This window comes from Monodelphis domestica, chromosome 2, assembly GCF_027887165.1.
Source record: "Monodelphis domestica isolate mMonDom1 chromosome 2, mMonDom1.pri, whole genome shotgun sequence".
Taxonomy (NCBI): domain Eukaryota; kingdom Metazoa; phylum Chordata; class Mammalia; order Didelphimorphia; family Didelphidae; genus Monodelphis; species Monodelphis domestica.
In genome coordinates this window covers 42,695,442-42,706,936 of record NC_077228.1, presented here as the reverse complement: position 1 = coordinate 42,706,936, position 11,495 = coordinate 42,695,442, and the positions used below count along the sequence as shown (strand labels likewise).

At 39.2% G+C, this 11,495-nt stretch overlaps 1 protein-coding gene across 3 annotated transcripts in view; it reads left to right on the top strand.

Moving 5' to 3' along the window:
• The first annotated feature begins 3,096 nt into the window (after positions 1 to 3,096).
• The window catches only part of SH3GLB1 (SH3 domain containing GRB2 like, endophilin B1), a 43,001-nt gene continuing 34,602 nt past the window's right edge, over positions 3,097 to 11,495 (top strand). Inside the window, exon 1 of one of the 3 annotated variants that reach the window (XM_007480567.2) lies at positions 3,097 to 3,624. In XM_007480567.2, coding sequence (XP_007480629.1) covers positions 3,553 to 3,624 — 72 coding nt within the window. In that variant the 5' untranslated portion in view covers positions 3,097 to 3,552. The remainder of the gene's footprint in view (positions 3,625 to 11,495) is intronic. The other 2 variants (XM_003340103.3, XM_001362073.4) reach the window with 2 other exon arrangements.

Here is an 11,495-nt window from a genome sequence, read left to right as displayed (position 1 = left end):
TGGGTGCAACTAGAAACTGTCTCTAAGTCTAAGAGGCTATTTTATTAAATACTACATCTGGCTTATCTAATTGTATTTCTCTAAATATTTGTGGTCTTTACATTTCCTCTGAACACCTATGATTGATGCTGGCCCTCATATTTCTTTGAGTACCTCTGTTTCCAGCCTAAAGGCAAAGAACAACTCTGGAGGTCACCTGAGAAGAGTAATCTTTCCTAGATCAAGGCCAGGACACCCATCCTAGTCCATTGTTAGAGAGGCAATTTACCATAATGGAAAGAGTAATGTAGTACTGTATCTTGAAACAGAGATAACTGGGTTAGAATTTTGATTATGTCTCTTAAGTTCCCTGACCCTGAATTTCTTCATCTGTACAAAGACAAAGTTTGAATTTTATAATCTCTATAGATCTCTTCCATTTCAAATTCTCTAACTTTTGTCATTTTTCTTAAAGTGTAATATTCTTGCCTCCTGATTGTATGAGATAAATATGTAATATGAACAGAATTTTCCCTAAAATTTTCTACTTATTAAAAATGTGCTTTATAAATCCAGGAATCTATCTGTGCCTATAAGTGCTTTGAAGACCATTCTTCAATCTATCTTTGGGTATATAAAATGGTTCCTGCCCTTCATTTACCCTGATGTGTTTGTCTGTCTGTGTGTGTCTCAATATAGCTTCTGTGAGGGGCTCCATTACTAGCATAAATTACAAGATAAAGCATTAGGTCAAAATTATAAGGACATGTAATAGGATAAAATATAAATTGTTAAATCTGGGTTCCAAAGCAAATGACTATACAAATAGAAGACAAGGGAAGCCTGGTCAGGTAGCACAAGTTATCATTGAGATAGGACAGGAAAAATAAAAGATAATAGCAGATATCTTGCTAACATTTAAGCTTTTCACACTACTTTACATACATCATGCTTTTTGAGTATCACAGCAATCCAGTGGGATTGGTTCATTGATTGTTTTTTGATTCATGAATTGGATTTAAGTGAGGCAGAGTTGCATAAATTTATCAGCCTCATTCTCTCTTCTAGAGTCATCTAAGTCCAATGACAAGACAAAAGTCAGGATGACTTGGATGGCCCAAGATGCAGGGGATGACTGGTTTCTTCTATGTCTAATCAAGTTCTAAGCAATTCAAAGAACCTGCTTCAGTCACTTTCATGGCCATTGGAACAAATTATTCCAATCCACCCATTTTGCTGGGAGAAATCATGGGGTAGGGTAGATATCTTCCTAACTGATCACCAGATCTGAAGCCTTTTGGTTATCCCCAACCTAGTTCTTAGCCCATCTGCTGAGATGGGTGAGACCACTGTGCATGCTACAGCCTCTTGGAGTCACACCTGAGAGTCTGGTGAAAAGTAAACACCAAAGGTAGAGGAGCAGCCCTGGAAAGGACTTGGCAAACCCTCACACCAGAGGTTCTAATTTTACCTGAACATCCCATATACCCTATCCTGTAGTATAGTTACTTCAGGAATACCAATTTTAGAGATAAGGAAATTAACTCAGAAAAAAAAAGATTTGCTCATAATCAAATAACCAATAAGTTTTTGGATTTTGTGATTTTAGGAAGCATTGAGAGACCAAAACTAAAAAAGATGAGAATCCCACTATTTTTTGCTCTGATTAGAGCAGATTTAGGTCAGTTCTAGATGCCATGTTTTAAGTATATTGATAAACTCCAAAAACCTCTGGAGGAAGGACAGTGAGGATTGTGAACGGTCCCAATTCATGCCACAAGGATCAGTTCAAAGAACTGGAGACGGTTAACCTTGAGAAGAGAAGACTTAAGGAGCACATAATATTGCTACCTTTAAATACTTTGAATTAGACTCCTTCTGCCCTAGATGGACAACTAGGGAGCACTGTGGATAGAGCACCACACTTGGAATCAAGAGGATTCATCTTCATGAGATGAATCCTAATTATGTGATCCTGGGCAAGTCGTTTAACTCCCTGGATGGAAAAGCTGATCTAGAAAGAATTTAAAGAAAAATTTACTAATAAGTAGAAACTATCCAAAAGTAGAACACTTTGCCTGGAGAGGCAATCTCTTCTTCATTGGAAGAAGTCTGGTCTTCAAGCAAAAGCCAGATGACCACATGTGTACTGGAGCTTCTTCTTTTCTCTTTCCACATTCTGATTTGGGGTCCTCTTCAATTAATATGGGGTTTAACTATCATTTCAGTGCAGATGACTACAAAATCATAAATCTAAATATCCATCTTTTATTTCTCTCTTAAGCGCCAATTCTGCATCACCAACTGCTTTCGGGGCATCCTCATGACCCACAGGCATCTAGAATTCATTATGTCCAAATCCAGCTCAACTATCTTTCCCCTCAAATTGACTTGGCTTTCCTCCCATTTCTGCTGAGATACCACTATTCTTTCAGATTCAAAACCTTAGTAGTTTTGGACTCTTCCCTCACTCCTACTATATTCAATCAAATGCCTATGAATCTTGTCTGTTCTAAATCCCTAAAACCATTTTCATACATCCCCTTCTCTCCCTACAATCATCCTTTGCTTGGTCTACGGCAGTCACTTTCTAATTGGTCTTCTTTCTCCAGTCTTTTGGCTCTTTCCCTTTTCCAGACACTTTTCAAAGGATACTTGTAAAGCCCAGGTCTGATCATTTCACTCTCCTATTTAAGAACTGTCCCAGTCCGTGACTGCCGGCCTCTAGAGGGTCCCTTCCAAATCTGGATTCCGCCGTCCCTCTCTTTAACCTCATTAGTCATTCCCAAGGGGCTATACTCGAGTTTCAGGCCGTCGATGCCGGGGTCTCGAGGGGCGCCTGCTGCTGTGGGGACTTTGCCCCATCCCCAAGCCTTCGGCACCTCAGGGTGCAGTCCTGGGCCTGGGAGTAGTGGGCACTAAAGAGCATCACCCCAACCCTCAATCCCAGCCTGTGGCCGCCACAGAAGCAGCCACGTCCCTCCCCTTCGCCTACCCGCCCCCCTCTTCCTTTCCTTCCCTACTCCAAGCAGCCGCGCCCCTAACCCTGCTCCCGGAAAAACCACGCCCCCATAGAGGGCCCCGCCCCTTCAACCTCCCCTCCAGGTTAGGCTCCGCCCACATCCTTAACCTCCTCCCTTCCCCTCCTTTTCTCCCTTTCACAGGCTTAAACCCGGTTCCCTCTTCCCTTTCCCTCCTCCCCTTCCCCTTCCCTCTTTCCCCTCCTCCTTTCCCCGCCTCCGGCACCTCCCTCTCCCAGAGTCCCTTCTCTCCCTCCCTTCCTGTCTTCGTCTCTGTCTCCCCCTCCAGGCCCCGCCCCAGACACCGCCCCTCCTTCCCCCCCTCTCTCTTCCCCTCCTATCCTCCCTTCTCCGCCTCTCCCCTCCCCGCCAGGCCCCGCCCCCGGCCTCCGCTTCTCCTTTCCCTCTCCCCTCCCCTCGCTCTTCTCTCGGCTCCTGGGCCGGGCTCCGCCCCCGTCTCCCCGGCTCCTCTCTCCGCTCTCTCTGAGGCGGTGGCGGCGGCAGCTCCGCCCGGCTCAGCTTCAGCTGCGGCTCGGCTCCGGCCCGGCCCAACATGAGTATCATGGATTTCAACGTGAAGAAGTTGGCGGCGGACGCAGGCACCTTCCTCAGCCGCGCGGTGCAGGTAGCGCGCGGGCCGGGCCAGACAGGCCGGGCTGGGGCGGGCGGGAGGCCGAGGCCCGGCGGCGGCGACCGTGGCCGTTCACCCAGGCTCCGCCTCCCGCGGCTGACAGCCGGGCCAGGCCGGGGCGGGGGCGGGTCGGTAACGGAAGGAGCCGAGGCCTCGCCCTTTTCCTCTCCCCGCAGGCCGTCGGGGCCAGGGAGGGGCCAGTCCCGAGCCTTGAGCGAGGCCTAAGCCAGGGCCTGACCTCCTGACCTCCCCTATTCGCCGCCCTCCGGGCTACGAACTGAAGGTGCTGACCCTCAGCGGCAGGCCCCTGGCCTTGGGAGCCCCCGGCCGCAGACCTACTCTGTGCCCGGCTATGCCCTCCCAGGACACCCCTCCCCAACGCAGCCCAGTACCGAATATCCTGGGCACGTAACTGGTCCAGTGGTACAAGAGTCGGGAGTCCCAAGAGCCCAACCACACGCGGACCCCTGCTGCCGGCCACTTCACCAAGGCTTTCTCTTTCAGTGCAAACGAGACTTTTCCTCCCCGTGTTACCCTTAAGGGATTCTCCTGTGCAGTGTTCTTAACCCAAGATCCTGGAACTTTTAAAAAAGCTCTGTTTTCTGACTGTTCCAATACAGCCAGTTTCCTTTGTAATAATGCAGATATTTTCATCCATTTAAAAAAAGTATTTTCCCGAAAAGGGGTCCTTAGGTTTCCCCAAACTGCCAAAGGGATAGGTAACATTAAGTTTATCCCTTTTGCTCATGTCTACAAGAACTTTTTTACCGGGAGTAGATTGGACAGGAAGCTAGCAGTAGAGGTGTCAAATGCAAGAAGGAGGGACTGAAAATCTTTCTCGAGATCCTGGAGCTGGAAGGGGCCTCACTGGCCATCCAGACCAACGCCCTCATTTTGCAGACGAGGAAACAGACTAAGGGTTCCCAGCTGGTGTAAACTGCAGTCAGGATTCACTTAGAAAACCTTTGCACTTTCTCCTATCCTATGCCAGTAAAGAATAGTAGAACTAGAATGTTCTTGGAAACCATCCCACACCCACATTTTAAAGCTCTGCTACTGCTTAAGAAAATTACACTTAAAAATTAGAAAGTACACCCGAAGTCCCAAAGCCTAGTAGAAGTACTAGTACAGCTGCCGTAATTGCTCCTGTAAATACTTTTAAAAATCAACTTTTTTTAAATTGCCAAGACACATTTATTATGTATGATTGTTTACAATATTTTTAAACCATTTCACCCCGAGTTTTAGTTAAACTAAACTTCTCTTCAGAAAATAACCACAGTTCAACAGGTCATAATCTGAGAATGATTTTTTTTTTTAGTTGGGTAAATTGAGGACTAAAATTTTTGTGAGCTTTATACTCGTCTGTTTTAGCTATCACTTAATCCATTCTATATTATTAACGTGGCCTTACCATTTTAAGAATAATTATTTGAAATAAATTTAAATTTATGGTGCTTGATCAATTTTTTCTAATTCTCCTTGTTGCTGACCATTTTATAATCCAGCAAACTGGTTTCTTTAGGGATGTTTTGTTTTGATCTTCTATAATATCCATAAAAATATACCCTTTCTTTAGTGTGATTGATACTACATAGAGTCTAGTTCTTCTAATGTATATTCTTATGTTCCTGAGACAAGGTGCCAGTAAGATTACTTATATGTTTATTTTTGTTTTTTAATTTGAGTTATTTAATTAGCCATTCAGGGATTGAACCTTATAGTCTCACCGAGAAATTCACATTTTGTTTTTAGATCACTAAAATGCTGCCTATAATCATGTCTGTTAAAAGCATACAAATTCTTCTTCTGACCCAGCTGATTTCAGTTGGAATTTTACTCCTTATTTCTTGAGAGTTTATCTGATAAATAGGTCAGTGACTAGACAAATTTAATCTAAATTCAGATCAGCAAGTGTTAATTAAGCATTTATTAGTTGGCAGTCACTAAAGATTTAATAATAAAAATGAGTTTTATCCTCAAAGATTCAATTGGTTTAAAAGTTGTGACAGGTACACAGATGAGAATTATTGATAAGGCTACAGAACCCAACCTTAGGTTCTCAGACTTGAGCAGCAAAAGACCTTTGGGTATTAGCTCCAACCTCCTTATTTTACAGATCAGAAAATTGATACTCTGCAGCAGTTAAGTTCCTTACCCAAAATCACCCAAGAATTAAGTAGCCAAAGTGGAACTTGAATCAAAGTCTTCTGACTCTAAATGTAGTGCTCTTTCCTTGTAAGAATGCATTACCTCCTTATCCAGGAAATTTTGAGAAAAGAGAAGATACTTTTTCCATTGTGCAGGCAGGAATTGGGAAAAGTTCAAGTATTAAAAAGGCTTGACTAACTGGATGTTTTATTCAATAAATCAAAACTCTGAGTGCCTACTAGGTCAATTTGTATGTTGGCCAAGTCTCTGACTTAAGTGCCAAATGCACTTTTAATCCCTCTCTATATTTAACATTGTCTTTCTACACATACTTTATTCTAGTTGAAGTGACTTGGTTTGATATGTTTGTATAGAGTGGTAGCCTAAGGAGACACAATTGGAAGTTGCTATCCTAACTTCAGAAAACAGACAGTAGTCTGGCAGAAGTATTGATAGTGTGCTTTGAAAGAAGGGTGATTAAAGGAAGTAGGAAAAGAGTTTTTGTGAGCTTTATACTCCATCTAGTTTATCTGTCACTGAGACCATTCTGTAACACTAACTTAAATTTACCATCTCAGAATAATTTTTAAAGTATTATATTCAATCAGTATAAACAAGTTAGGTTTGTTTTGTTTTGAATATCTTGGGGCCATTACTTTAAGAACAAAACTTTCCACTTTCCAAAGTTTCCAAAGATATCTTGAGACCATCCTTCATGTGAGATTGAAAATACCGTGCTGGATTTGTTTAGACAAAACATTGCTTTGTAGAGCTCATTTCAGTTACAGCACTTAGTCATTAACCAAGATCTCATTCTATACTTTGTTGACATCAGTAATCAGAGCAGTCATAAGATCATAGATTTAGAGTTGGGTTGGACCTGAGAGGTTATCTAGCCTATAATAATGTACAAAGTCTAATGAATTGCAATTAAAGTTGAGAGCTGTATGAGACCAGATAGATTATAAAAACACTATTAGGGAAAATAATTTTTCACATCAAAATATTAACAGTTTTCCATTAAAATAAAATAACATTCGTAGTACTTATAAGCAACAAACCAGAATTTGTAAGGATGCAAATTCTTTTTTTCCTACTTTATCTGGTACTTGCTTATTTTAATTTCTTCCAAATAGTAGACCTTTAAAGTTCTAGCAAAAATTCTCATCCTTTCCATAAAGTTAGTCTTGAACGTACAAGGCTAAAGTACTCTGTCCTTCCTGTGAACATTATTATCCATGCATTTTATTGTTGCAAACTTGAGGTCTCTTCCATCACTATTTTAAACTGCCATTTAAAGCTCTTATAACATTAGTGTCAGAAACTAGGTCTTATCTTCCTTCCTTTCTACTATAATACAGAGAATATTGCTTTGTACACAATAGTAATTCATTTTTACATTAAAAGGAGAAAATATATAATTTTTATTTTTAAAACTATATTAGCAGGCTGATGCTACTGGGAAGGCTGTGAGGTTTTAAGAAAGATAAAGCTGGTCGGCACCAGGCAGCCGAGGGAGGAAAACAAACTAAGTGCACTAATCATCTTTGAGAAGACTCTTCTACTTCCCACCTGGGCAAAATTAGGAGACCTAGGTTCCCAGCCCCCTTCCCACCACAAAACATTCACACACAAAAAAAAAAAAGCAAAGAATTTGGGTCACATCTTCCATATTCTCATTTCTTGGAAAGACTGATTGCCTTTAGAGATTTCACTCAAATAACATCTTCTATCTGAACCCTTTCCTGATTTTCTCCTTTCTCATTCCCTTCCTCATGTTCTCCAGTGCTTTCTCTCCCAAAACTACCTGGTATTCACTTTTTAAATTTATTTTTTCCTCAATTACAAATAAACAAAAATTTTAACATTTATTTTTTTTAATTTTGAGTTCCAAATTCTTTCTCTCCTTTTCTCCTTTCTTGAGAAGGCAAGCAATTTTATATAGATTATACATGTATAGTCATGCAAAACATTTCCATATTACGTTGCAAAAGAAAACACCTTGTATTAATTTTTCCATATCCTTTAATACCTAGTTATACATATTATCTCCCCCATTGGAATATAAACCCCTTGACGACAGGAATCATTTAATTTTTGTCTGACTTTTTTTTTTGGCTTGACACATGGTAAGCAGTTAATATTAATTGATTTACTTGTGTGCAGCATTTCAGAAGAAATATTAAATCAATTTCTATAATACACCACATTCTGAGGTCAAATTCCCTTTAAAAGAAACAGGGCTTTTCCAAGAATTTTAGAAGCACAATCTTGATGATGTGAGTTTTGATTCTCTATTGGTCTCTCTTTAGAATAACTTCTTTCTTCTTTCCTTTTGCCAAGTACTACTCTTCCCACTATCAAGCCTCCTTGAGGTCCATTCTTTTAGAGGTTATAATTGTAACAACTATTCTATTTCCTTCCTATTTTAATAAACAGAGTCACTTCATTGATAAATTTCATATGATATAATTAGCCATCAACTCTAGTGTTTCATATATTTTTGTATAAGGACATCTGGAGTTGTCATAGAGGCAAAGTCATAGCAGTTCAATATCATCTTATATACTTCCTTTTGTATATGGTTATTCTTTAACATAAGATACTTGTTTTTCTGCTAATTTCTTAACCAAAACCAATGTTCATAAGTTCCTTGTCTTTTATATTTTCCTCCTGAAAGCCTCATATTTTATAATTATGCTTGATCTTGATATTTTATAACATTATTAGGAAAAGTCCAAAGAAAAAATTCCTTACTCAGTTTTTGTTCATGCAACTGCAGTTTCCTTAGGATAGTCAATTTCCTTTCAGATTGGTGTGGGTTGGCAGTTTATACTTTTAGCTAGATACCTGAAGCACTGACAAGTTAAGTGATTTGCCCAGGACTACCAAACCAGTATGTATCAGTCAGAATCTTGAATCTACGTCCACATAGTATGTTTTAACATGGTAATAAAAATAAAGCATTTATTATATGCTCATACTATGAGTATACACTTGCTATGCAAGTGCAAGTAAACAAGATAGTTCCTGCCCTTAAAGAGTTTACATTCTAATTGAGGAGTAACAGTACCTAAAGGAAAGCTGTAAGGCTAAGAGTGATTGAAAGGACCTTGGAAAACCATGCTACTGGAGCAGAGATATAGAAAGGGTCAGGAAGGGAGCCACAAGTGCTGTGAGCATGGCCTAAACATCTCATGAAATAATCAAAGTTTAAACTGATATCATAAATGCTACTTTATGCTGTACCCACGATACAAACTGTGCTAAAAATGATGAAACTTCAATTCAACTGTTTATGTATTGCTTAGAGACTGACTTGCTGATTTAAAAATTAGGTATAGTCAAATTATTTAAATAGTAAAACAAAAATCTAAACAATATGGAAAATGAAGATCTGGGTTGCCAATATGAAAAGTAACAGAGTCATCTATATTTAATACTTGTCCAATTATGAGATTTAAATTTTTAATAGTAAGTTATATTAGAATCTCATAGGCTATCCTACAACAAACCTAGAAATCTTTCAAAATATTGCCCCTCCTTCATAGAATTGATATTGTTTCCTCTTTTGGTCAATGTATTTCTCATTAAGTGCACATATTTTATTTTATCATGGTCCTATGTGAAGCAGGGAATAGGAGAAGGGCCTTGAGTCATGGTCTATCTAATGGATCACATGCTTTTCTATAGAGAACTCAGGTGTGACTGTCAAGGACTAAAACTTTTTAGTTGCTTTTAAAAAATCTTTATGATATGTTTAGGTTTTCAAAAGGACATTACCTACTCTCAGACATCTGTCTGGCCTTTCCTGTGCCCTGAAAAAGCCTCTTCATTTCCTTTTCTTTTTTCCTGCCCTCTCTAGCCATTGTAGTTAGGCACACTGCTAAAACAACACTTCTTTTAGAATAATTTGTGTGGAGGAATGAATCAAAATGCCACTTTAGTTACCTCATCACTTTATTCTCTTACACTAGATTTGTGAAATAGGAAACATAAATTATGATTTAATACTCGATACTTCTATATTCATGATCTCTTCATTGTGGTAGTTTATTCCACCAACACAATCAGTAAACATTTATTAAATTGCCTTTTATTTGCTTTAGTGCCATTCTTTCACTGTGTTTTACCATTATAGGCAATTTGCCCAACACTTTAACGGCCTTTGCCTAGCTTCTTTGATATTTCTGGGCTAACATTGAAACAGAGGGGCTCTCTACCTTTTCTCTTATTTTGCTGTGTGTCTAGGTCAGCTCCTTTTCCATTCATACCTGCCTTTGGTGCTTTGAATATAACTTCTCACATGTATGTCATTAAATGTAATGTGCTATAATCTCCTTATGACAGGCATCCATCTTTCTATTGCCTTTGAGTCCCTGTAACTTAATTTTTCAGAAGTTTTAGGTTTCTCTGCTTATGACTTCATGGAAAGAAAACGTTTAAGTAATGAAGAGTGGGATATTTTTTTTTTCCCAGATTGGATAGACTAGAGTGATATGCAGCTAAGGCAGGTTATTTACATGTAGTTTAGATAACAGACACTAAGGATACACCATAAGCTGAGTCCATAATTCAAGATAATACACTTTTCAATACAGAAAAGACAAGGGACATTATCTAGTTCGCTTGCTCATTTTATAGAGGAGGAAACAGTACCAGGGAGGTGAAGTGGTAGTCTAGAACCAGCCAGGTAGTAGAAGAGCCAGAGCCCCACTCCAGGCTCACCGTTCACAATACACTAAACAGTTTGTCAAGTTTTTCACAAACCCATATGGATTACTGCTGTGAAAATTAAACTTTCTTTTTAAGTTCATTGGATCCTTGATCTCACCTATGTGGTCTACTTGTTCCCTGCAAACAGTAGATTGTAGTGTGTCTAATTTTTCTTTGTCCTGAACAACTGATGGCTATATCCCCATGTACTCAGCATACCGGGACATTTTGACTACTGCAATTTGTATGGGGTGTCCTCCTGTTACTTCTTATTCCATGACCAGCTTGGGATCATTGAAAGTGCTGCAGTTGAACTCATTCTTTTATTCGTATTAAATTCTGGTACAGTTCATTGGGCTAAGCTTATGGTCCATCTTTAGTCCATCCAAAATATGTGTATTGATAGACAAACTCTATGGGCTGTTCGCGTATCCACATATATTCTGAATAAGATACTTGATCATCTATGAGGTATTTCCTTTTTAGATAGTTAGGCCAACTATTAGTGATTCTAGATCTCATTTAGAAGACTGGAGTGTTTCAGGGCTGGCAGTCAGTAAAACATTATTTGTAAGGACTTTACTTTCTTTAAGGAATACCTCTTTCTTATGAGTTCTGCATTGGATTATCTCCTTGATAGTGATAAGCCCCTTCGGCAAATATCTCCCTTATTTTTTGCCCCATATGATATCAATTATCAAAGAATCATGCATGTTTTATCTTTGTATCTGTTAAGGAATCCTTTATGATTTTAAAATATATGTAGAAGATATCTAGTTGAAAGAGCTATAAAACTATTTTGCTTTCCCAAATCAAATACTTTTTCATAGCCAAATAGTGAGATCTTGTATTTTCTGCAATCATTAAAAGGAGTTTTAATGGTTTGGAAAAAAAAATTAACCAACTAGTAGAAAACTCTCTTGTTTTCTATGGCCTAAAACAGTTGTCAAGTGAACAATTTCTTGTTTTGTTTTTGTCAGAGTTTGGCCATTTAGAGA